Source organism: Somniosus microcephalus, chromosome 11 (assembly GCF_052327205.1).
Source record: "Somniosus microcephalus isolate GS21.2 chromosome 11, FLI_Smic_1.0, whole genome shotgun sequence".
Classification (NCBI taxonomy): domain Eukaryota; kingdom Metazoa; phylum Chordata; class Chondrichthyes; order Squaliformes; family Somniosidae; genus Somniosus; species Somniosus microcephalus.
Genome location: NC_140997.1, coordinates 210,781,523 through 210,809,099, shown reverse-complemented (window position 1 = coordinate 210,809,099; position 27,577 = coordinate 210,781,523). Strand labels below are relative to the sequence as shown.

The 27,577-nt window shown below is 42.7% G+C and overlaps 2 protein-coding genes across 4 annotated transcripts in view; one reads left to right on the top strand and one right to left on the bottom strand.

Annotated features, from left to right (window-relative positions):
• The window catches only part of cenpp (centromere protein P), a 333,753-nt gene that overhangs the window by 20,485 nt on the left and 285,691 nt on the right, over positions 1-27,577 (bottom strand). The window lies entirely within an intron of this gene.
• The window catches only part of ecm2 (extracellular matrix protein 2, female organ and adipocyte specific), a 53,617-nt gene continuing 37,735 nt past the window's right edge, over positions 11,696-27,577 (top strand). Inside the window, exons 1-2 of one of the 2 annotated variants that reach the window (XM_086001815.1) lie at positions 11,696-11,799; positions 26,639-26,944. In XM_086001815.1, the coding sequence (XP_085857941.1) occupies positions 26,659-26,944 (286 nt within the window). In that variant the 5' untranslated portion in view covers positions 11,696-11,799; positions 26,639-26,658. Of the gene's footprint in view, positions 11,800-12,388; positions 12,478-26,638; positions 26,945-27,577 lie in introns of those variants that run through there. The other variant, XM_086001816.1, reaches the window with a different exon arrangement.

The window sequence follows — 27,577 nt, the reverse complement described above, 5'->3', positions numbered from 1 at the left end:
AAGCGCCTGGGTGTCAGCCTTGTCTCAGTAAGAGCACTCTTGTCGCTGAGTTAGCAGGTTGTAGGCTCAAGCCCTACTCCAGGATTTGAGCACATAATCCAGGATGACTCTTCAGTGCAGTACTGTGGGAGTGCTGCGCTGTCAGAGGTGCTGTCTTTCAGATGAGACATTAAACCGAGAGTGGGTGTAAAAGATCCCATGGCGTAAGTCCAAAATGATGAGGCTGTGTTTTACGGGTCTATCAATTTTAGTTTGAAGCCAAATAAGTTTTTTTTCCCCAGTTCATAGTCCAAATAAAATTAATTGCACTTCCCTATATGAAGCACAGCCTGTACATTGGGGGAAAGTGCGATCACAACTGAAACGTGGAAGAAGGTATGTCAGTCCAAGTACCACTCCTTTCTTTACCTTTTACCTGTGAGCAGTGCCAAAGAACATAGTAAAGCAAAATAAAATGCTTATATAAAGGCTGTGATCACCACTGCTGAAATCCTCTCAAGAGTACATATATTTTGGAATGGTGGAATTTGATTATTAAGCCTTTTACAATGGTTTTATTTTAGCTCTGATTCCAGGATCCTGGTTTCTGTGAGCTGGCTCTAGGAATTTATGGCATTAAATCTCTTTCCCATAGACCAGCAACAGACCCAAATTGGGCCGAGAAGTCTGCGAGCAGTTCCACAGAAAATGGATTTAATAACATAAATTTCAGAAGCTGGGTTCCAGACCCCAAATTATGGAGTCTGAGGGCATTCATTATTCTGGTCTTTTGGAAAGATTGCAGTTATAAAATTATTCCGTAGCATAACTCAACCAAATGCACCTATATTGCAAAACGTTGTATAAACAGGGTATGGTGTCTTTTAAAAAAAACACACAATTTCCATACTTCTTTTTAGCCACTTTTCATTTTCACGAAATGCAGAGTTTTACCTTGCATCAAAAATTAAAAATCAGTAAAATTGGGTGAAACAACCATCCTGACTTGGAAATATATCGCCGTTCCTTCATCATCGCTGGATCAAAATCCTGGAACTCCCTCCCTAACAGCACCTTTACCACAAGGACTGCAGCAGTTCAAGAAGGTGACTCACCACCACCTTCTCAAGGGAAATTAGGGATGGGCAATAAATGCTGGCCTTGTCAGTAATGTTCACATCTTGTGAATGAATTAAAAAAAATACTCCCATAAGAAATTGATCATTGTAAAGTAGGGCTGTTCCACCATAGTCCAGAAATTAAATACATCATATGCTTCAGTCATGGACATATTAAAATGAATTTTATTTAACTTATAAAAGCATTAAAAATAATATGCTGATTGTAAGTGTATCCATTCATTTTTCATAAGCTGAACTTGTAACAAATCATACAGTATATTTTCAGTGGGTGCTTGGACATGGTTGTTCTGATCTGACTGGTAACGATTTTCATTTTGGAGACTGACCCTTCAATTGTAGCACTTGACACAACACAAAACGTGGTCTGACAACTTGGGCCACTATTGAACCTTATCCTGCCAGAACTTAAGAACTTGAAGATCCTTATTTGTAGGGAAGGACTCAGGAAGGTTCTTAGTAAATCAAACACAAATTTTGTCAGCAGAAAACAATGAATAATAAATTTCTAGTCTTCAAAATTTGAAGAGAATTCACTCTTTCTTTGAGTCAATAGATTGTGCTGAATATCAGGAGCAATGCGCGCCCACTTCAAAAGACAATGGCCCGTAATTTGCGGTCAGCGGCGAAGCAAAGGTGTTTGCCACTGGCCCCGAAATAAGCTTCCCACAAAGAACTCGCAATCTCTGTGACGGGAAGTTCTACTTTTCCAACGCTCAGTTGAAATCAACGCAAGTTAACGGGGAAACCCTAACGCGAGCTGCGGTGACGTCAACAAGCTGTCTAAGCAACCAATCAAAATGCAGAATTCTCACAGGCAGCGAACCAGGAAGTGAGTAAGCTCCTTTGATTCTAACTTTTTAGAAATGTTATAGAGAGCAAAACAAAGATTGGGGCTCTCACTTGGGGAAAAGGCAAACCTGAAATAAACATGAACAAACTTTAAAAAAAATTCAATATTTTTTTAAAGTTTCTTAAAATGTTTTAATCTTTATTAAAATAGATAAATTTGACACTCCATAAAAATAAAATTCCATTTTCAGGGCCATAACCTTTGTTTAGCAGTCAATACGCTGTTAAAACCCCAGTTACACCAAATCCAAAAGGTTTTTCTCTTTTAATGGGATATTTAACAGCGATATTACTGCGGAAAAGCAGGTTTTCATTTGTTTCACTGATTTCCCTATTACACTGATTCCTGGCTGTGGAGTCTGGCGTGCATCTGTTATTGCATGTGTTGCGAAATAAAGGCTGCAGATTTTCTAAGTGAAGTTGTTACATGGCCATACTTAGAATCATAGAAATTTACGGCACAGAAGGAGGCCATTCGGCTTATCGTATCTGTGCCGGCCAAAAACTCACCCTCTGGGTGAATAAAGTTCTCAACTCCCCTCTAATCCTTCTACAAAATACTTTAAATCTATGCCCCCTGGTTATTGGCCTCTCTGCTAAGGGAAATAGGTCCTTCCTATCCACTCTATCTAGGCCCCTCAGAATTTTATACACCCAATTATGTCTCCCCTCAGCCTCCTGTGTTCCAAAGAAAATAAACCCACCCTATCCAATCTTTCCTCATAGCTAAAATTCTCCAGTCCTGGCAACATCCTCATAAATCTCCTCTGTACCCTATCTAGTGCAATCACATCTTTCCTTTAATGTGGTGACCAGAATTGTGTGCAGTACTCTAGCTGTGGCCTAATTAGTGTTTTATACAGTTCAAGCATAACATCCATGCTCTTACATTCTATGCCTCGGCTAATAAAGGAAAGCATCCCGTATGCCTTCTTAACCACCTTATCTACCTGTCCCACCTTCAGGGGTCTGTGGACATGCATTTCAAGGTCTCTCTGTTCCTCTACACTTCTCAGTATCCTACCATTTATTGTCTATTCCCTTGCCTTGTTGGCCCTCCCCAAATGCATTACCTCACACTTCTCCAGATTCAATTCCATTTACCATTTTTCTGCCCACCTGACCAGTCCATTGATATCTTCCTGCAATCTACAAGCTTTCTTCCTCACTATCAACCACACGGCCAATTTTTTTATCATCTGCAAACTTCTTAATCATGCTCCCTACATTGAAGTCTAAATCATTGATATATACCAAAAAAGGAAGGGACCTAGTACTGCAGAACCCCACTGGAAACAGCCTTCCAGTCACAAAAACACCTGGCGACCATTACCCTTTGCTTCCTGCCACTGAGCCAATTTTGGATCCAACTTGCCACTTTCCCTTGGATCCCATGGACTTTTACTTTTCTGACCACTCTGCCATGTGGGACCTTGTCAATAGCTTTGCTAAAATCCATGTAGACTACATCAAATGCGTTACCCTCATCGACCCTCCTTGATACCTTCTTAAAAAATTCAATCAAGATAGTCAGACACGACCTTCCCTTAACATGCTGACTGTCGTTGATTAATCCGTGCCTTTCTAAATGACGATTAATACCGTCCCTCAGAATTTTTTCCAATATTTTGCCCACCCCCGAGGTCAGACGGACTGGCCTGTAATTACTCGGTCTATCCCTTTCTCCCTTTTTAAACAATGGTATGCCGTCAGCAGTCCTCCGGCACCACGCCTGTAGCCAGAGAGGATTAGAAAATGATGGTCAGAACCTCCGATATTTCCTCCCTTGCTTCTTTCAATAGCCTGGGATATATTTCATCCGGGCCTGGCGGTTTATCTACTTTCAAAGATGCTAAACGCCTTAATATTTCCCCTCTCACTATGTTTATCTCATCTAATATTTCACACTCCTTCTCAACTACAATGTTTGCATCATCCCTCTCTTTTGTGAAGACTGATGCAAAGTATTCATTAAGAACCATACCCACGTCGTCCGCCTCCGCACACAGGTTACCTTTTTGGTCTCTAATAGGCCGTACTCTTTCTCTAGTTATCCTCTTGCTTGTTATGTATTTATAAAACATCTTTGGGTTTTCCTTGATGTTACTTGCCGATATTTTTTCATGCCCTCTCTTTGCCTTCCTAATTTCCTTTTTAATTTCACCCCTGAACTTTCTATACTCCTCTAGGCTTTCTGCAGTATTTAAAAAAAAATTTGTTTATGGGATGTGGGCGTCGCTGACAATGCCAGCATTTATTGCCAATCCCTAATTGCCCTTGAGAAGGTGGTGGTGAGCCGCCTTCTTGAACCGCTGCAGTCCATGTGGTGAAGGTACTCCCACAGTGCAGTTAGGTAGGGAGTTCCAGGATTTTGACCCAGCGACGATGAAGGAACGGCGATATACTGCTAAGTCAGGATAGTGTGTGACTTGGAGGGGAACTTGGAGGTGGTGGTGTTCCCATGCGCCTGCTGCCCTTGTCCTTCTAGGTGGAATAGGTTGCGGGTTTGGGAAGTGCTGTCGAAGAAGCCTTGGCGAGTTGCTGCAGTGCATCGTGTAGATGGTACACACTGCAGCCACAGTATGCCGGTGGTGGAGGGAGTGAATGTTTAAGGTGGTGGATGGGGTGCCAATCAAGCGAGCTGCTTTGTCCTGGATGGTGTTGAGCTACTTGAGTGTTGTTGGAGCTGCACTCATCCAGGCAAGTGGAGAGTATTCCATCACACTCCTTACTTGTGCCTTGTAGATGGTGGAAAGGCTTTGGGGAGTCAGGAGGCGAGGCACTCGCCGCAGAATACCTAGCTTCAGACCTACTCTTGTTGCCACAGTATTTATGTGGCTGGTCCAGTTAAGTTTCTGGTTAATGGTGACCCCCCAGGATGTTGATAGTGGGGGATTCGGCGATGGTAATGCCATTGAATGTCAAGGGGAGGTGGTTAGACTCTTGCTTGTTGGAGATAGTCATTGCCTGGCACTTCTGTGGCGCGAATGTTACTTGCCACTTATCAGCCCAAGCCTGAACATCGTCCAGGTCTTGTTGCATGCAGGCATGGACTGCTTCATTATCTGTGGAGTTGTGAATGGCGCTTAACACTGTGCAGTCATCAGCGAACATCCCCATTTCTGACCTTATGTTGGAGGGAAGGTCATTGATGAAGCAGCTGAAGATGGTTGGGCCTAGGACACTGCCCTGAGGAACTCCTACAGCAATGTCCTGGGGCTGTGATGATTGACCTTCAACCACCACAACCATCTTCCTTTGTGCTAGGTATGACTCCAGCCAGTGGAGCGTTTTCCCCCTGATTCCCATTGACTTCAGTTTTACTAGGGCTCCTTGATGCCAGACTCGGTCAAATGCTGCCTTGATGTCAAGGGCAGTCACTCTCACCTCACCTCTGGAATTCAGCTCCTTTGTCCATGTTTGGACCAAGGCTGTAATGAGGTTGGGAGCCGAGTGGTCTTGGCGGAACCCAAACTGGGCTTCAGTGAGCAGGTTATTGGTGAGTAAGTGCTGCTTGATAGCACTGTCGATGACACCTTCCATCACTTTGCTGATGATTGAGAGTAGACTGATGGGGCGGTAATTGGCTGGGTTGGATTTGTCCTGCTTTTTGTGGACAGGGCATACCTGGGCAGTTTTCCACATTATCGGATAGATGCCAGTGTTGTAGCTGTACTGGAACAGCTTGGCTAGAGGCGCGGCTAGTTCTGGAGCACAAGTCTTCAGCACGATAGCCGGGATGTTGTCAGGGCCCATAGCCTTTGCTGTATCCAGTGCGCTCAGCCGTTTCTTGATATCACGTGGAGTGGATCGAATTGGCTGAAGAATGGCTTCTGTGATGGTGGGGACCTCGGGAGTAGGCCAATATGGATCATCTACTCGGCACTTCTGGCTGAAGTTGGTTGCAAACGCTTCAGCCTTGTCTTCTGCACTCGCATGCTGGGCTCCACCATCATTGAGGATGGGGATATTCTTGGAGCCTCCTCCTCCCGTTAGTTGTTTAATGGTCCACCACCATTTAGCTCTTGGTATCTGACATAAGCTTCCCTTTTTTGCCTCATCTTGCCCTGTATGCCCCTCGACATCCAGGAGGCTCTAGATTTTGGAGTCCCACCCTTTTTCTTTGTGGAAACATATTTACTCTGAACCCTCACCATCTCTTCCTTGAATGCCTCCCACTTCTCTGACACTGATTTACCTTCAAGTAGCTGTTTCCAGTCCACTTTTGCTAAATCATATCTTAGCCTTTCCCCATTTGAAAACTTTTACTCCTGGTCTATCTTTGTCCTTTTGCATAAGTATGCTAAATCTAACTGAATTATGATCACTACCGCCAAAATGGTCTCCCACTGATAATCCTTTCACCTGCCCAGCTTCATTCCCTAAAACTAAGCTTAGAACTGCCCCTTCTCTTGTTGGACTTGCTATATACTGGCTAAAAAAGGTCTCCTAAATGCATTTTAAGAATTCTGCGCCCGCTATACCTTTAACACTGATTCTATCTTACAAATGAAAAGTCTCTCAACTTTCATACGTATTCATAAAATTTGGATATTCCAAAACATAATCATCTGGAGTTTTAGATCTCCAAAGGCCAAGCACCTTGGACCTCATAGAGCTGCAATGAGTTTTTCATGGTTGGGACTAGTGAATGGCAGCAGGGACAATGATTTTGGCAAGAAATGTGAGTGTGAACTTCCTGCTCACTGGTGCAATCATGGAGGTGGGAATTATAAATTTGAACTAAGACTGGTGGACCAGTCATACTGCTGAGACATTTATGGAAATTCAGTCAAGGGGCTTCTTTATGTTTCCCCCTTCATCTTTATGGGTTTTGAAATGAAGTGTTACTGAAATGAACTGCATACTTTTCCAGTGTTTTAACAGGCCCAGCAATAACTGAAAATCAGAAGTCTGCATGACGAGACCTTGGTCAAATAATTATTCCTTTAAAAAATTAACTTGAAAATGTTGGCTTGAAAGTAATAGGAAGGCAAAATTTAGGAATCCTGTTTCAGGCCTCCTAAAATAGCAATAAAAAACCTTTTTTCACTTGCCAATTATGATTGTTGACAACATTCTTGTGCTGAGGACTTTCATCCGCTAAGAACCACTGAATTGAGATTATCCAGACTTTTTTCACTTAAGACCTTTAACAGTGAAAAAAGTTTTTTTTTTGATCAAACCACTTGGATTAGATTTGAGTACGAGACATTATTCAAATCTAGTTCACTCCCCAGAAAGCTTGTAAATTAAGAACTCTGCAATTCACAGGGAGATGGAATACGACCAATGAAAGTTATAGTTTTGTCCCATCTACATGAAATACGATAAACTGAATACAACAATAGAAGATCAGGCTACTTATTTATCTTCAAATGATTTATCAAATACTTTGAATTAATTATTGATCCAGCAGAAGTAGCAGAAGATTTCAGGTTTGCGTCCCAGGACTGCCCAACACTCAAGTATGTCAATTCTTCAAAGGGTCACTAGATGGCAAACTGTAAATGGATCATGTACTAAAAGGTGCGTTGCAAAGAGATCGAGATTTAGAAAAACATAATGGGCTTGAATTTGCGGTCGGAGGTTTCCCGCAGGCAAATGCCTCCGAACCGCAAGGATAGTACGAACCTACCTGATGGTCCCGGAGGTTCGAACACTTGCGCTCCTGGGCCTCTACGCATACGCATGCGTAAAGGCCCACGTATCCCAGGGTGCAGGCGGTTCGCAAGCGTCCCTGGGATCATGTGGGCCGGCCCAACCAATCAGAAGGGGGGATCCCCATTATGCTTATAGGGATTCCATTATGTACGGAATCCCCATAAGCATGAATAGGAATCACGTAAAAAACCACAATTACACACCAGTTAAATAAAAATAAATCATTACATGTTCAAACTTAATTAAAATACAATTAAATTAAACATTTAAAACAAAAATTTAATTTTTTGAAAAATAAATTTAAACATTTTAAAGGGGCTAACAATAACCTAAACTAATTTTAAAGGTTTTTTATGTTTAAATAATTTTTTAAAATTATTTTAATATTTATTTAAACTCTTACGCTGGTAAAAGGCCATACGCCTGCTTTTACTAGGCGTAAGAGTTTCACGGGCATTCACTAGGCAGTAGTTGGGCAAATCACCCAACTCTCCGCCAACGAATGTCCATTTCCTGGGAATGCGGTGGATCTGTCAAGCTGAAACTTAACAGATCCCAAGTTCCAGGTTTTCGCGCAAATAGAGCCCATGCGAAAACACGGAACTTGCGGGGCACTTGCGACCACGTATGGGGTCATAGGCCCCGTAAAATCCGGGCCATTACTTTGTTTAATTCTGACAGAGAACCAAAAGCGATTGTGCAGGACATTTTGAAATATGGAACCATGATTGTTCTGGATTAGCTCTCTTACGATTGTCTGTATTGTGGTTAATTTCACAAATGGGTTTATTGGATATCTCAAACTAGTTATACTAAATTTCACAAGTGGAAATATATATCCTCAACGGATTTTGCGGTCAGTGGAGAACGAACAGCGCTTGCCCTTCATTACACGTACTGCGATTTGCGGTAATTAGAGAGCCAATGCAATGCAGCGCCCTCCACAGGGGATCTGGGACATGTGTGAAACAGTGTGTCTCCTTAACCAATCAGAGTGAAGAATCCTCACTGAGCCATGCAAAGTCTGAACCAGGAAGTTAGAATAGTTCATTCAATGTCAAATGATGTACAGAAAGCAAAATAAAGAGAAGGAAAGAAAGATGGGATTAAGAGAGAGAAAAAAAAGAGACAGAAAGAAAATGTTAAAAAAAATAATGGCTCGTATTTTCCGATCGGAGGCTTCCTACATGCGGAAGCCTCCGATCTGGAAAAAAATCTACGCACTTACCGGAGGGCTCCCAAGGTGCGTATAGTTCTGATGCTGGGCCTCTCCAACTCCAGGGCCCACGTATCCCAGGGGCGCATGTGGTTCGTAAGCGTCCCTGGGATCACGTGGGCCATGGGGAGCCAATGGAAGAAGGGAATCTCCCTTCATACACTTGACAGATAGACCTGTCAAATATATGAATGGAGATCACCCCAAAAACACTTCAAAACATTAAATATATATTTTTAAAGATCACATTTTAAAAATTAGTTGAAGTTACAATAAATTAAATATTTTAAACAAAAATTTAATTTTTAGAAAAAAATAATTCAAGTTTTTTACAGGGCTAAAAATTAATTAACCTTTTTTTAACAAGTATTTTTAAATGATAAATGACTGAAAAATGTTTTTTTTTACTTTTTTCAAACTCTTATCCTGGCAAAAGCAAGCCTTACGCCTGCTTTTACCAGGCGTAAGAATTCTAAAGGTTTTCTGCGGGCGGAGGGGCTCCAGAAAGCGGAACTAGCCGCCCGCAGAGGCCCTTCTCTAGGGCAGGCGTCCAATCTGTCAAGAGCATTTCCAATGTCCCTACGGGTGGGTACACAGCGCGTACCCACCTGTAGGGATCAGAATATCCGGGCCGATGTTTTTTTAAAATCTCCAATAATAATTAAAATTTGAAAGAATGATACTCCACACTTTTAAAAGTAAATTTTCAGTGTCAGAAGTTGTCTGGCAGGAATTAAGACTTATCAAACCGTTAAAAATTCACTTACACTTGAATGCACAAGCCCTAACTTTTTCAACTTCACGCCCTTCATCTATTTGAATGCCGAGTCTCTCGGCGAGGTACTGGTGTAGCGCAGCTTCTGGAGGAGCAGGGCAACTCCGACAGCAACTTCCTGATTAACTGCGCATGTGCGGACGCCGGAAGTTGCTGTCCAATTTACTCCTCAGGGGAGCGCTGTTAGCCTCACTGATATTCTTACCGCAAAATCCAGGCCATTCTATTTATAACACTTCAGATAAATTTTCAGCTACAAAAATAAATTTGAACAAATTATTTCATAACAAAAAAGCAGATGAAATTGTGATGTTATCTATCTCGTGATATCCAATTTATGGAATGGGAGTGTTTTTTTCAGTTATTTCTCTATACAAGTATATAAAGGATACTGGATGAGTGGCTTTGTAATCCTGGTTAGGGGAGGCCCAGCATGGGGCCAGGTGACTAAAAGAACTACAAGGAGGAACCACACCAGCTCTCTCTCTCTTTCGCTCGGAAGCTCTCTCTCTCTGACTACAGCAACTGCCAGGTGCAAGGAGGAAGGGAAGATGGTCATCTCCAGCTTCCAGCCTGCAATCGACATCGGCCACGACCAGCCGGACGGGTGATTGTAAGTATCAGTTGACTCTACAAGGGGTTTGCGCTATGTAGGCAGCTGCAGTTAGATAAAGGAGGATGGGGACAGGTCATCTCCGATCCAGGCCTACAATCCACAATGGTAATGACCGGCCGGATGGGTGATTGTAAGTTTCAGCCAAATCTCAACAGGGTTTTGTCTGTGTTTTGTTGGTTTTAATAAACTAACAGTTTTGGGTTGAACCTAAACCTTTGTGTCGTCTACCATTTTGTTCCTGTAAAACCCAGAGTCAAAGAACCCTTGTAAGGACAAGGAAACCAAGCACCTTACAAAACACAGTTTGAGCAGGTATGTCAATTGCTCTTTTTTATCTCCAAGATGGAACAACTTCCTTCTGTCTCAATCTAGCAGCCCAACCAAAAACAGAAATTGCCCAACTGAGGCAGATCATTTTCAACGATTCATATGACTCAAATGTGTGCTTTCAGTTGGGAATCAACCACTCAAACAGGAGGCGTTAGAAAGATGCTTCTGGTTCCAAATTAGGTCAGCCATAATTTTTTAATTTTTTTTTTAATAAATGTGCCCAGTTGGATCAAAGTAGATCTCAGAAATCAAGACTGCCCATTTGAGGCAATTGGATATATACTTCAAAAGGAAAAATTGGCAGGGCTATGGGGAAAGAGTGGGGGTGTGGAACTAATCACGATAGCAAAATACTGCGGATGCTGGAAATCTGAAATAACAACAGGAAACGCTGGAAAAACTCAGCAGGCCAGGCAGCATCGGAGGAGAGAGAAACGTTAACTCTGTTTGTCTCTCCACCGATGCTGCCTGGCCTGCTGAGTTTTTCCAGTGGAACTAATTAGATCGCTTTCATGGCGCTGACTCAGGCACAATGGACCGAATGGCCTCCTTCTGTGCTGTAGGATTCTATGAAGTATGGTGACAAATACAGTTAAGAAATTCAAGCCTTGGCTACAGTCTCAAGCTTATATATTAATTATATATTTACACTAAAGTGCTTCAGCTACCAACTCACTGAATGACTTATTTTTTGCTTTAACTTTTTTTTTATATTCGTTCCTGGGATGTGGGCCTCGCTGGCAAGGCCAGCATTTATTGCTCATTCCTAATTGCCCTTGGGAACGAAGTTATATAACATCAAATTTACTGGAAATTTGAGTCCTTAAGGCACCGTTTTGATTTACGTGATCACCATCCTACTCCTATTATTTATGCACCCTTCAATTACAGATAAATGTTTCATGCACTATACTACACCTAACAGGTAACATTCCGTGTGTTTAGTAGCTCTGTACTGGATGTTCAACACCTAATAATTAAGAGCAGTAACTGCATTCTTGTACTTCCCCACAAATTTACCTAGGAATGTTTTCTGAATTTCTTTTTCTTAACAGCAACTTTAAAGTTAATTAGGCAAACCTCGCTTTAAAAATATGCAGTCCATCTGCTTTTAACATTTGTCACTGTTGAAATTCTTCAGACGTTTGTTGTTCCTGGCTCTGATAGTACTAAAGTTAACAAAGGCTGCAAGAAGTGCTGGGCCTCACAAAAGGGCTGAAGAGTTGTGGTAATGTATTGTGGTTCTTTTGTGTTTAAAATGCTTTATTTCCGTTAGCTGCCTTTGGTTCAGTATTCCCAAACTATTCAATAGGATCAGATTTCAGGAAATGAATATATGCAGAAATGTCTCCTTTCTGTTGTTTTTACACCAGGGTGCAACTTTATTACTTGCAACAAGAAACTTAAAACTAATTGAACACAATTGAGGTTCTACTACAAAAGTGGTGGCTTTTGTTTGATGTTCTGAAAGTTTCACGTTGTTCCATTTCATCATTTCTTTTGCTGGAACAGAAATACAAATATTAACTGAAAAGGGTGACTTTTAAAAAACTGTTGGAATTATACGTTTTCTAAAAGGCGTTGCCAAGCCACTATTAAATCATATCAATTAAGTAAGAAGTTCCATACTCGCTCCACAGTATAATGCAACACAACTACTTGCTTTGCCAAAGTAAAAGAATGTAGCTAACATTTACAATAGCCATCACATTTTCAGGAATTTCCCAGCTGAGCCTTGCTATCCCAAGGACCATTGAATCAAAACTTTCCATTCTCCAAGCAGGCTTTTTGTTTGTTCAGTAATTCTGCCTTTGACTCTTTATTACAAACCACACTCTTTTACCCCAGGGACCCAGGCTGTTACATACTCAGGAGTAAACTAGCTTATTCTTAAAATACATCTTCGGTAAGTGTACAAAGTGTCTGGTGGGAGGGGGAGCTGGTAAGTTCACTCTTGTTTTTCTATTTATTTTTGCTGTGGCTGTTTTAGACATCAATTTTTAAATCAAGATTAGCAAAATAAAAGCAAGGTAGCCAGTTACTAATGTGAGCACTGGCTGGAATAGGAGGACAGCTTAAGTGATTTATTTCCCCAGAGATTTTCTTCTAGATTGCTGAAAAATGCCTCTTTCTCCTGGTTAAAAAGGCTATTTCTGGGATTGTTTGTCGGTGATGGTGGAAAGTGTGGAGGGGCAGGGATGGTAGCAGTGACCTACAGGCCCAAGTGCTCTGGAATGCTTTACCTCACTGCCTGGACTAAAAGGCTCAAACTCGATAACGCTCAAACTCTGTTACCAAATTGAGGAAGAATGTGAACAGGTAAACCACCCACCCCAACCAACATGGACACAGCAGTGGTAAAGCAGCATCAACCTCTCCCCCCAAAATACAAAGTCCCTGGGAAGTAATATAAATCTAGGAAAATGCCGGGCCCCTTCAACAAGCTGTTGGACTGGTTCCGATCACTGTTCTGGTAGGAGGTAATGGACCTCTCGTATTCGGGCACAACAACATTTTAAACTATGATCGTCATATTTTGAAAGGTTTTTTTTTGTCTGTGGGGATGGGGCCAGGTCAATTAAACAAATGTACTTTGGTAGTGTCTCTAATTACGTACAATTGGCAACAGCAGAGGTGGCATCGTAGCAGCCTGTTTGGTCTTGGTCTCTGGGAATTGGTTAGGTCTGGACATGGGAGGGAGGAAGGAGGAAGGCCCTGCCTACCAGTGGTCATGTCAGTTGGGGTCTCTGCACTATATGGTCAGTGGGTGTGTTGCTATGCCAAGGGTGATGGGGGACAGTATGTGCTGTTTGGAGAGCCAACACACTCCTGTGGGCAGGCCCAACAGGCACCAAGCTGGGTCCTCTGGGATCACAAGACTGGCCACTGTCCCTCGTGGTCTCTCAAAATGGCCAGACGTGGAGACCTGACCAGATACGTTTAATGGGCTCCCTTTGTCTCTCAACCTCTTCAGCAGTCATACAGCATCTAAGGATGAAACCTATGAAGCCCATGTGGGGCATGGCATTCACAATGTATAATTTGCGTTGACCAGCGTACATCCTGCCGCAGATGGCAATTCCAAAGACTTTTCGCTACTCCCTCAACGAATGTACTAGGTCTCGCATCTAGGACTCCCCGGCCCTGGCCATGAAGGTGAGTACTGTAGTGTGTGTACCTTGAAGAAGGAACTATATTCTGCAGCCCCTGTATACTGCAGTACCAGTAGTGACCACCCCTGTATATAAGCCTGTGTAGTAACTTTGTATAGTAGTTCCAGTTTTGTCTCCATTCAGTAAACACCTGTTATAACCAACTTCTGCAGTCCGTGTCTCAATTACACACGGACGTTACATTGGCGACGAACAGATCCGAACTTACCTACAGTTCTGCACCACCTCACGGGGATCCATCCCTGAAGCGAAGTTGTTCAAGGTCGAGGCCAGAAGGAAGAAATCCAAAAAGAAAAAAAAACAAACAGAAGAAACGGGCGTCGACCGTGGGCAACCGCCCTCTGATTCATCGAATTCGAAGATTTGCAGGAGAGGCTGTCGAGAGTGGGGCTTGGTTATCCAGTCTATGGTGTTCCAGCTAATCGGGCTGGTGGCAGGTAGTACACTGATCCTTCCTGGGCTGCGGCGGGCTAGAGCTCGATCGGGTGGCTTTTCAACGGGGCCGAGCAGCATTGTCGGGAAGAGGAGAGAGAGAGAGAGAGGGTGGAGCACACAGGGCGCGGCCGGTGCTACGAAGCCGGGCAGCGTACAGACCAGAGAAGAGGGAGGAAAGTGTCCCATAGGGTCTGCTCTGACGACGGGAACAGTAATTAAAATAAAAGAAATTAGAAGCGCAGAAAGCCGCGAGGAGCTGCAGTTTGCCACGGGGACTGCGGAGAGCGGCGTTGGCAGCAGTGCGGGGGGAAGTGCACGAAGACCATAGGGCGTCGCCATCAAGGCATAAAAACGCCAGCAACAGCACTGGCAGCAGCGAAAAAGGCAGAAAGCGCGGGAGGCGCCATCTTAATCCAGCGGGGAAGAAGGCAAAGTGTGGGAGGCGCCATTTTGTTCAATCGGGGAAGAAGGCAAAGCGCGGGAGGCGCCATCTTAGATCTCCAAGATGCCGAAGACTGGCAATATCACTGCCTTCGATAATGCAATAGAAGACTGGACCACGTATGTGGAAAGAGTCGAAGTATATTGCAAGGCAAATGAAGTAGCCGATGAGAAAAAGGCATCGGTACTACTAAACTTAATGGGCGCAAGAACGTACAGCCTATTGCGGAACCTGATCACGCCAGTCAAACCGATGGAGAAGAGTTTTAACGAAATTGTTGATATCCTACAGGAACACCTAAATCCTACACCGCTGCTGATAGCAGAAAGATTTAAATTCCACAAGAGAAATCAGCATAAAGATGAGAGCAATGCTGATTACCTTACGGAACTACGCAAGCTATCAAAGCACTGCCAGTTCGGAGCAGGACTGGCAGATACCCTACGGGACAAATTTGTCTGTGGACTCCTGAATGAAGGAACCCAGAAGAGGTTACTCTCAGAGAAAGAGCTGACGCTAGATATGGCTTTCAGCATGGCAGTATCGTACGAAGCAGCAGCAAGGGGAGCTGCGGAAATACAGCAAAAGCCACAGGAATACGGCACCCATGAAATGACACGGGGATTTGAAAAATGTTATCGCTGCGGCAGAACAACCCATGACCAGAAGGACTGCTGGTCCAAGGACAAAACATGCAGGCAATGCGGAAAGATGGGACACATTGCACGAGTTTGCAGGTCCGGGAAGAAGACTAACGACAACAAAAAGACTACTAAGGAAAAGTACAGGAAAGTACAAAAGATGACGGACAGTAGTTCCGAAGACCAGAAGAGCGATAGTGAATCCGGGAACAAGAGACTAAGCTGTCTCAAACTACACAACGTAATCACAAAAGAGGATCACCGAACCATTTGGGTCACCCTCACGATAGCAGGGTCCCAAGTCAAAATGGAATTGGATACAGGATCAGCCCTGACCGTCATGAATCGACGAGACTACGAGCGGCTATTCTCACACATACCCTTGAAAGACACATCCATTGTCTTGAAGACATATACGGGGCAGAAAGTATACCCCAGAGGGAAAATAAGGGTGCCTGTCGAATACAACGGCAAGGAAATACAGAAATTGTATCTGTACATACTGCAAGATGGTGGACCACCGTTATTGGGACGTGAATGGATCAGAAAGATAAGTTTAGACTGGCACTCCATTCAGCCACTGACTGTGGCTGGTAAAAAGGATGACGACGTCACACCTGGACGATTGTCAAAAATCTTGGCTAACGCTAAAGAGGTATTTCAACAAGAACTGGGAACTCTTAAAGGCGTAGCCGCCTCGATAAAAATAGAAGAGAATGCAATTCCCAAGTTTTTCAAAGCAAGACCGGTACCGTATGCAATTCGCCCAGCCGTCGAGGCAGAGCTGGAGAATCTGGAGAATGCAGGCGTGTTAACTAAGGTAGACTGGAGCGAGTGGGCGACACCCATCGTTCCTGTCATGAAGAAAACGTTAAACAATAAGTCTGAGGAGCCAAGGAAGGTTTGCATCTGTGGGGACTTCAAGGTGACTGTGAACCCAGTCCTTCACACAGTACAGTATCCTCTTCCGAGGATAGAAGATATTTTCGCCTCACTATCTGGAGGGAAACGTTTTACAAAAATTGACCTAGCGCAAGCATATTTGCAGATGGAGGTTGAAGAATCCTCTAGGAAATATCTCACGATAAACACTCACAAAGGTCTTTACCAGTATAATCGATTGGTATTCGGAGTTGCATCAGCTCCGGCTATATGGCAAAGAGCGATGGAACAAGTCCTGCAAGGGATTCCGGGGACTCAGTGTTACTTGGACGACATCCTAGTGACAGGTGAAAATGACAGTGAACACCTTGCCAACCTAGAGCAGGTGCTCACTAGACTAAGAGAACATGGGCTACGAGCCAATCGCCCCAAGTGCGAGTTTTTTAAGAAACAAATATCGTATTGTGGCCACGTGATTGATGAAGAGGGGTTACATAAGTCCCCTGACAAAATTGAAGCGGTAGTTAAGGCTTCAGCGCCTGAAAATGTGTCGGAGCTGAGGTCATTCCTCGGATTGGTGAATTACTACCATAAGTTTTTGCCGAATTTGTCCACAATTCTGCACCCACTGAACGCCCTGCTACAAACTGGAGTAGCATGGAAATGGAGCGATGAATGTAAGCGGGCCTTTCAGAAGTGTAAAGGCCTGATCACTTCAAGAGAAGTATTGGCTCACTACAACCCATCACTACCGATAAGACTGGCGTGTGATGCGTCTCCCTACGGCGTTGGAGCGGTACTGTCACATAAATCCCTTGATGGTTCAGAGAGGCCGATAGCTTTTGCGTTACGCTTGTTAACTGCAGCCGAGCGTAACTACGCCCAGATTGACAGGGAGGCCCTCAGCCTGGTGTGGGGGGTGAAGAAGTTCAATCACTACCTGCACGGACAGAAATTTACTCTACTAACTGATCATCAACCTCTTGTCTCCATTTTCAACCCTAAGAAGGGCGTCCCGATAATGACAGCACAACGGCTACAGAGGTGGTCCCTTTTCCTAGGGGCACACCAATATGACATCGAGTACAAAGGAACTAAACAGCATGGGAATGCTGATGGATTGTCGCGCCTACCGTTGCCGACGGTGGAAGAAGCACCTGCAGTGGATCCTGTGGAGATATTCCACTCGACCATAGTCGAATGTCTACCTGTGACGAATGCAAACATAGAAAAGGAAACACGAAATGACCCGACACTCTCCAGGGTCTATGATTTAATGGTGAAGGGATGGCCAGCACATGGCGAACCACTGTTGCCAGCATTCTCGCCGAGAAGAGAACAGCTGTCAGTGTGCCGAGGAATCTTGATGTGTGGATCCAGAGTAGTAATTCCACCCAAATTGAAGGATAGAGTGCTCAATGAGCTTCATGAGGGTCATCTGGGAGGGGTAAAAATGAAGAACTTAGCCAGAGCATTTGTGTGGTGGCCAGGAATCGATAGAGAAATCGAAGAGATGACCAAGAGCTGTACAGGATGCCAGAAGGTCCAAAACGCCCCACCACAAGCCCCTCTACATCCATGGGAGTGGCCCTCATCTCCATGGCAAAGGGTACACATTGATTTTGCTGGTCCATTTACGGACTCGATGTTTTTAATTGCGGTGGATGCACATTCAAAGTGGCCAGAGGTAATAAAAATGTCCTCAACCACCACAGAAAAAACTATCATAGTCTTACGAACCATATTCGCCAGAAATGGGCTGCCTGAACAGATTTGCTCCGACAATGGACCACAGTTTGTGTCTGAAGAATTCCGGAGGTTCTTAAAGAACAATGGTGTTAAGCATTACACATCCGCCCCATATCATCCAGCCACCAATGGATTGGCTGAGAGGTTCGTTCAAACATTCAAGAAGGCTATCAAGGCAATGTGTAATGAAGACATACCCCTACAACACAAGGTGGATAACTTCTTGTTTGCCTACCGGAATGCGACACATGCGGTTACCAACCAAACTCCAGCCATGATGTTCTTCAATCGAAGACTAAGATGCCGCTTGGATTTGGTTAAGCCAAACATCAGAAGAGATGTGGAGAACAGGCAGTTTCAGAATATGAATGAAAGGCCAACCAGGAGTTTCAAGATAGGTCAACCAGTTTTGGCCCGGGACTACCGCACAGAGAAATGGCAGCCAGGAACGATCTGCACACGGCAAGGACCTCTAATGTATACCGTGGACGTTGGAGAGAGCATTGTAAGACGCCATGCTGACCAGATTCTAGAGTCACTGGAAAACGTCAAATCTACACCACGATCCTATACACCTGGTGATGAAACCGAAGTACCAATTGCATCTACCTCAGAATCGGTGATATTGGAAGCAGACGAACCAAACAACGGCGTTGATCCCGAATCAACTTTGCCAGAAGAACCTGATACCCCAAAGAGGCGTTATCCGGACAGAATCAGGAAGCCTCCTCAAAGACTGAATTTATAATTGATTAACTTCAGCTAATGTATATAGCAACTGTAATTGTAAATATGTTATTTAATTATTAATCGAATGTTATGTACTGTTTAGCTAAAAGGGGAGGAATTGTAGTGTATGTACCTTGAAGAAGGAACTATATTCTGCAGCCCCTGTATACTGCAGTATCAGTAGTGACCGCCCCTGTATATAAGCCTGTGTAGTAACTTTGTATAGTAGTTCCAGTTTTGTCTCCATTCAGTAAACACCTGTTATAACCAACTTCTGCAGTCCGTGTCTCAATTACACACGGACGTTACAAGTACGTGTAAAGGGTACATACACGACAATAAGAGAGTGGAGGAAGAGTTCTAGGGAAGTGGCCCATGCCAGAGCGAGAAAACCATTGCAGGGATTCAGAGCCAGTGCCCTATCAGCAGTGACAGAAGCAGTGGTCATGCTGGGAGAGTCAAAATCCTCTGACCAGCTGGTGGTGCAGTATAATATAATCATCATGGAGGTGGGCATAATCTAGTAATGCCTTCTTCGGACCAGGCTCTGATTCCTCCTGAGCTAAATCCTCCCAGGAGGTGCCCATTGTGACAGACCAGGGAGCGGGCTTACACATGTGACAGAATTCCTCAGGGAGGCGCAGAGTCCCTGCTAGGCCATGAGGTCTACAGCAAATATAGGGTGTTTCTGGCTCTTCAGTGGCTTCCTCTCAAGGCATATGAATGTCAAGCTGTTCAGCCAGCTGGAAGGGATGCCCCAGCCTCCACCCCCAGATATGAACTCTGCTGATAGGTTAAGAACCAGGCCACAAACACCTGGGTCTAGCTGCTCCGCAGCAGCAACTGATACATGGGGAGCTGAGCTCTTTAACCCCCACGGCCTCCCCCAATACAAGCTGCAGAACCATCAGGGTGGTGCCCCAAAATAATGAGATGATGTGGGGCAGAACATCCATCATAACTGCATATATGCCACCTAGGAGTTACATAGCCAAGCCCTTCAAATACTTTCTGTCAAAGTCTGCACTTGGACCAATTAACAAGGAAGGCAACAATTCTAGGCAGAATTGAGATCATAGCCTTATTTGACAAAGTATAATATTCTTAATATGTCTTTTTTTAAGGAAGGACAGTCTCGGTGAATACATGTGTAAAGAACCCGCCCATTTTTACATAAGAAATAATACTTTCACTAGATACATGTTCAATTGAAATATGTATATATCTATAGATCAACTATAGTGGTGCTATAGAGATCTTCGAGTCGGGGTTTCCCCTCTGCTGGGTCACTATAAGTACATCAATTAGGAGGCCAGTATGGGAGTGACTCCTCTGCAAACAGCAGGGAATGCTTCAGAGCTGTCAGAGAAGGACTCAATCCCAAGATACCACACAACAGAACAGGATATTTGCATCCTTAGTTTGTAGTGAAGTTTGCCTATCTAGGTTTGCCTACCTAGATTTAATTATCTAGCTCCAGAGCAGACCTTGGTTATCTGAACTTGTATTCCACTCCAATTTACACCAATGTGTCATGTATTTGCAAACAAAAATAAACATCTCCTAAACACTTTTTCATGAAGATGGTGCCCTTCAAAATGTATGTTTCACTGTTACACTTCTGTCTTGGGGTGCATTTATAAACCAAATTTAGCATCACAGGGAAGTGATTTCCACTTTGCTGCACACTAATGTTGGTGCTTAAACAGGACTTAGCCAAGCAATCTTATTGGCCTGTAATTTCCGATAGGAGGCATCCTACGTGCGGATGCCTCCTATCGGGAAAAAATCTATGCCCTTAACTGAGGGCTCCCAAGGTCCGGACTCTTCCGCTCCTGGGCCTCTCCTGATGCGCGCGCGCAAAGGCCCGGGTATCCCAGGGGCGCAGGCAGTTCATAAGCGTCCCTGGGATCACGTGGGCCAGGCGAGCCAATGGGAGAAGGGAATCCCCCTTCATACTTTTGACAGGTCTACCTGTCAAAAGTATGAAGGGGATCACTGAAAAAAGACACTTCAACATTAAATAAATGTTTTTTAAAAAATCACGTTTTTAAAATGAGTTAAAATTACATTAAATTAAATATTTTAATCAAAAATTAAAATTTTTTGAAAAAAATAAAGTTTTTACGGGGCTAAAAATAAACTTACCTTTTTAAAAAGTATTTTTACATTATAAATGAGTGAAAAAAAAGATTGTTTTACTTTTTTAAACTTATGCTGGTAAAAGCAGGCCTTACGCCTGAAACCGGCACTACGAGGTCCCTACGGGTTTGTACACAGCTCTTACACACCCGTAGGCATCGGAAAATACAATTGCACTTGAGCAGTGGAAGTGAAACCCTCAGAGGCCAAGCTTTTACACTCGAACTGCAGACCCCAGTGTAAATGGTATATTACTCAGTTCGGGTCAAAAGTGCAGAGTGGTAGTTGAGTCTACATTGTACCTGCAAAAGGTTTATTAACTCGTTGTCAAACCAATTCACAATTTGGAATAATGGCAAATTTTAAATTGCTATAATTTTTTTTGCTGTACTTCAGGAGTACAAGGAATGCGATGAACATGAAAAGGTTTAAAACTAATTTCAATAACAGAAAGTAAAGTTTGGTTTGGAAGAGCCAGTATAAATTGGTTCTCGGAACCTGAAGTGAACTCAGGAACAACTTGCGCTTGATTTACTTTACGGAATATTATCTCAGATCAGTCAGCGTCTCTTGCTTTTGCACAAATACATTATCTGCAAACATTAAGAAGATTTTTAATTTAAAAATATACTTCCACCAGGTTACATCTTAGATTACCTTTAAAACACAAGTACTGCATGCTTTGATAAAATCAATTAAGTTAATGATGCTCAAATATTGATGGTCAAGGTGTTTTCCAACAATTCTTTTGAGCGCAACTTGATCTGCAGAAAAAAAAAGATTTTTTTTAAACATGGCTTCTCATTCAGTGCTGCTTGGATCGTCTGTAATATGATGGGATTAAAAGTAATGTTATTCCATACCAATTATTGTACAAACATCAAGTCACCCTTTTCCAGTATCTCATAATGATCCCCTTCTTCCATTCTTTATATCACGATGGTGTACTAGGAACAGCCATTCTACTGCGAATTCTTCCATTATGTTTAACAATTTCACCAAGATGTAATGAACACCATTTTTCTAAGTTTTTATTGCAGTCCTCGCCGTCGACAGGCGAATTGGTCTGATCTTAATCTACAATTCCTTCAGTCTCATCAACTGCAAACTCAGCCAACCATTCTGGCTCTGGTCAGTTCAGCATTTCCTGAATGTGAACAACCTTTTTCTGTTCTTCAGTTTGCCGTACAGACCCATCCTTAGTTATTACAGGAACCACTTGTAAAACCTTCTTAATAGTGTCTTGGGATCGACTTCAGCAGTTGCTGCCTCAGACCTCAATGCTTGCCTATAAAACTAAGACTACTTGTTGTGCTGAACATTTCTATTTACTTCCTTGCCTTTGGCCATGCACACAGTTTATTTTTACAGATGGTTCCGCTGCCTGCATCTGTTCATATCCTCATTTGGTATTGATTGATCATTTTCCATGTGTTGGCACATTCTTCTTCAACTGACAATGATACCTACAATTTTATATTCTGTCACTTGCACAGACTATTACAATTTTCTTTCGGCTCTTTAGACATGACTTGGATTGTAGCTGACCGTGGTTTGGAAAACGCAGGAGATGTTTGTGCCGGTTGGATTGCCTCACGATTTAGGTTTCTTTTAATTTTTTCCAAAAGTTAGTTCATATTCCTTCTGGTTGCTTATAAATCTAGAGAGCACATTTTTTGTGTGCCCCAAAATGATTTAAAAAAAGAGAATAAATGCTGCAGGAGCTCATTTATAAAATGGGATCAAGAGCTCAGTTAAAGTTCCACATTACCGCCTAACCAAAGTAATTTCTCAGAATGTACAGGACCAGAGGACAATCGCAGCTCAACTGACTGTTCTCAAAGTTCAAAAACTACCATATTATACTTTTATATCTCATAATTCCACCTTTTGGGAAACAAATATCCAGCTATCTCTTGAATTGGATGGTACTATCCATCTCTACTGTCTCCCTAATCAGTCTGTTCTACACATTCAATACTTATGTCTAAACTGTTCACCTTTTTCCTTATGAGCTCGAGTCTGTGCCCTCTGGTTAGAGTCTGTGATTATTAGATTTTATTTTAACTGTACCCCTTAGAATTGTCAAAACTTCGGTATGGTCTCCCACACCCACTTGTTCTCCTGTGTAAACATTCCCAGTTTCTTTAGACTTTTTGCTCCTACATTACAACAGTGACTACACTTCAAAAGTACTTCACTGGCTGTAAAGCGCTTTGGGACGCCTGGTGGTCGTGAAAGGTGCTATAGAAATGCAAGTCTTTCTTTTCTTTTATAGCTCAAGTGCCTAATCCCAGTATCAGATTAGTCCCCTTCCTCTGTATCCTTTCCAATGTCCCCACTATAGTACAGTCACTAGAACTGTACTCAGATATTGAGGTAGAGCTGAATCAGTGCTCTATACAAGCTCACTGTCACTGCATTAAATTTATGTTCTATCCCTCCGGCTACATATCTTAAAATCTTGTTTGCCTTCTTTGCACATTGCACTGTTGATTTTGAAGCCCAGCATCAACAGATCCCTCTTCTGTGCTGTGTCCTACAGTCTACTACCATTCTGTGCTGTGTCCTACAGTCTACTACCATTCTGTGCTGTGTCCTACTGTCTACTACCATTCTGTGCTGTGTCCTACAGTCTACTACCATTCTGTGCTGTGTCCTACAGTCTACTACCATTCTGTGCTGTGTCCTACAGTCTACTACCATTCTGTGCTGTGTCCTACAGTCTACTACCATTCTGTGCTGTGTCCTACAGTCTACTACCATTCTGTGCTGTGTCCTACAGTCTACTACCATTCATCTTATGTTCCCACGCCCTTTCCCTTTTCCCATTCGTTACATTTGTCCATCAAACATTAAAAATGTGATCATATATCTCCAGGCACCTGCCACTTCTGATCGCCTAACAACAATCCCTTCTGAGGCCATGAAACATTTTCTGATCTCTAATTTGAATTATGGCGTCTTTGCTGATCTGCTACTTAGCAATATGAAATGGTATAGCTCTCAGAATCTGAACTGGCTTCCTTAGTAGAACAATGAGTTTTGCAAGCACAAAGCAGTAATTACTGTTAAGATTATTTTCTCATACAGATATAAACAAACACTGTGGAAAAAAAATACTTAAATATGAGTGACTGCAACATTATTAACCCCACCCCTACCACTGTTTGAACTCTTACTTTCTACTCCAGATTGTTTAATGGGAATAAAACTTCAAAAGAACAAAACATTTGCAGAACTCAAGTAAACACTGACCACTTTGCTGCAATTTCTGAAGCAGTTGATTACCATAAGAGGGAGGGAATTCTTATCTCCATTTGATATCTAATCAAGCATTTTTTCCGAAAGCCTACACCCTACAATTATAATTTTTCATGTTTTGTTCATTGTAATTACTTGGAACATAACTTCGTACAGTCACACTTTTTACTTGCTAGGTCACAAATCAAGCAGTAGTACAGCTCAAACCTTCAAATGGTTCCAACCTTTTCAATACAAAAGCTGCCTTGAGACTGGGTGATGTGACAACACCTCTCAGGTCATATCAATAGTTTGATTGCAGTAGATTAATAACCCTTTCTGCAGATTAAATGTTTCCAGATCTACTCCATTACACTTCATGGGGGAAAAATTGGGTACCTTTTGCCTCCCGTTATCGCCTCCGGGGAGCGCTAACGGGGCGCTAACCACTTATCGTCCGGGCGTGGCAAGAATATCGCTTCCTGCTAAATTCGGCAGGAGGTTTGTGGCGGCGGTATGGTGTTGCGCCTCGATCTCCTTTGTCCGGAGATCATGATGTCATCGCCGTGCGCATCGCCCCAGATCTGAACTTCAGTTTCACCCCCTGCAGCATTGCCGGGCAACAACACCGGCAGCTGCAGGAGGCGTTCATCGGGAGGCCGGGCGCTTCAGGGGCGATACTTAAAGGCAAGGTGGCCGAGGTAGGGAAAAAAAATAATCAAGTGCTCGTTTTCATTTTTTTTCCTTCTTTCCCCAGCGCTCAATCAGCCCGTCACTCTGCTGCAGTGCATTGGGCTGATCGGGCCGGATCGCGGCTGCCGTCGGGGACCAGGTAAGTTTTGCCCTTGCAGAGCCTGCAGCGATGGCCCCTCCCTTTAAGGGAGGAAGGAGTCTTCCAACGCAGCAGCGCTGCTCCACTTACCGCCCCACCTGCTGCCTGTTGTGCTCCAGGAAGTGGAACGTTTGATTTAGCGCTCCACTTCCTTCCTGGAGCGCAAATCCCAATTTTTTAAAGTTAAGAAACATTAGCACCTGGTGCTAATTTTCTGAACTTTTAAAAGTTAGCGCCCCAAACGGGACTATAATGAATTTCTCCCCCTGTGATCCAAAAGTATTAATTTTGCAATGATTCATTACATTGCATTACATTACGTCAGAATGGATGCTCCATATAAATCACCAGCATAGACCCGTTGGGCCGAATGGACTGTTGCTGTGCTGTAAAATCCTATGTAGGTTGTGTACATTCCACAACATAACATTTCATGAAGTGGATTTGTGTAACTTCCAGCTTCCTGATAGTGTTTCGCTGTTTTTATCATAAAATCTACATAATGAACCATAGAAGTTTCCATAGAAGTTTACAGCACGGAAGGGGGCAATTTTGCTCATTGTGCCTGTGTCGACGTTTTGCCTGCGCTCTCCCCATTGTCTTGCATCACTCCCTGCTTCAAAATTTATCTTACTTTCCCTTAAAAAAGCAATGGGCTCTACCTCAGCCAGACCCTGTGGTAAAGCATTCCTTCCTTGCACGATGCTATAAAGAAAGTTTTCGTAACGTCTCTCCTCACTCACTGAAGTGATAATTTTAAATCAATGACCCTTTGTCAATGACTCTCCAACCAGAGGGAATAGGCTTTCCCTATTCACACTATCAAAACTCTTGAAAATTAAAAAAAAAAACTCTTAAATCCTCTCTCTATTCCAGCGGAATTAGTCCCAATATCTCAAGGTCCCCCTCATTATAGTTTCCTATCCCTGTCATCACCCTGGTGAATCAGTGCTGAATGTTATCTATGATTTTAATGTCCTAATGGATGTTTCCTCACTTGTTTGATATTTTATTAGTTTCAATAACCAGGCATTTTACATTATGACAGTGTCTTCCAGAAATGCATCCTACAGGCTAATTCAATCAGTGCAACAGTTCAAGGAGTATTTTTTCTTGGTATTTCTCTCTAATTGCAACTGCATTAAATACACTGTGGTGCGCTATCACTTATTCATACAGATCAATCACAGCAAGTCAGTTGTCATAACCAGACTGACTATAGGTACAAGACCTAGTCATTATTCTTTTTTCTCTGGCAGTTCTCTCAGTTGTCTGCCTGTTGTCATTCTTCCATTTAAGGCTGCCCATCTAAAGTCCCACCTTTCAGCTTGTTTGCATACAGAAACAGTCCATCAATAGGTTTCTGAAATAGCAAATTTGTTTACTGACTGCAAGATTGAACTGATATTTAACAGGTTTTGGCTGTTGTAGACCAACAAAAGGGGGGTTAACAAGATAAACATTTATGTTTTATAAGCTGCCATTACTTTGAGCATAGCACAACCAGCAGATTTTCCATTTTGATAAAAAAAAGTTGTATCGGTTGCAGGAAGTGGGCATATTATTCAGTTAAACTAAAACAGGCTGTTTCTTGAGAAACATTCCACAGCTCAGTCCTTCATTAAAAAGATATAAATTGGTACTTACATGGACATGCAATTGAAATTAGCATTATGAAGCTGAACTTAGCTGGAACTAAATATATTTTGAAGCTGTTCAAACATTAATGTCATCATCCACACAAACTTGGGAATGAAAAGTGTGTGAAACTTATTGTTCTTGTTTTTTCTTTTTTGCAGGTGATACCTGAAGAAAAATAATGAATGTAAACACTTTTGTTTTGCTCTGCCTACTTCTTAACCTGTGTGTTATTCTTGGTAAGAGGGAAAATAAGGCATCGAGCAGGGGTCAGAGGAGGAGGCTCCGCCCTGAAGGACGACAACAAGCTGGCTTTGTGAATCACAATTCGGCCAGACAATCGAAACCTAGACGTTCACATTCTCCTGCAAAAGTTCCGAACATTAACGCAGATGAAAGCACTATAACCTTCCTTGACTCATATATAGGTGTTGATGAAACTGAGTCCAGCTACAATGTAGTACCAGGTTAGTGAAAAACAGATAACAGAAGTAACTTCTCACCCACTGTCATACTCATTAAGGTAAAAATCATCATGATTCAAGAGAAACGTATTGCCTTTATTAAACATTTGATTTTTTGTTTTGGAAATATATTAAGCCTAGAATTTACCATCAACATTATTCCAAAGCCAGTGTTTACCCATTTAAAATAAAAAGGTTAATGCCAGCTGTACATTAACATCAATCAGAAAATCTGAATATATTATAAATGTAACATTTGCATCTCTGCATCTGATAAAAATACTTCCAGCCCATTCAAAAATGTGTTATGAGCTACTGGAAAGGATAGATCATTAAGCATTCTTCCGACAACTGCAATATTAGTCAACTGCAATAGATTAATATCTGCCACATGCTTTTATATATATATTATATATATATATAGCATTTTTATATTTATTCTGATGTCAGATAAACATTGCTATACTAAAAACACATTTTGTTATTCTAAAGCCTTTCGTGACTACTTGGGTTTAAATTGAAATCTCGCAGAAACAGATGGGCAGACTCTCAAGCAACCATTTCCGCCTACCAAGTCACGTTAACTCCATCAGGAAGGCAATAACACTTTCCACTAAACTTAAGAGAACTATAAAT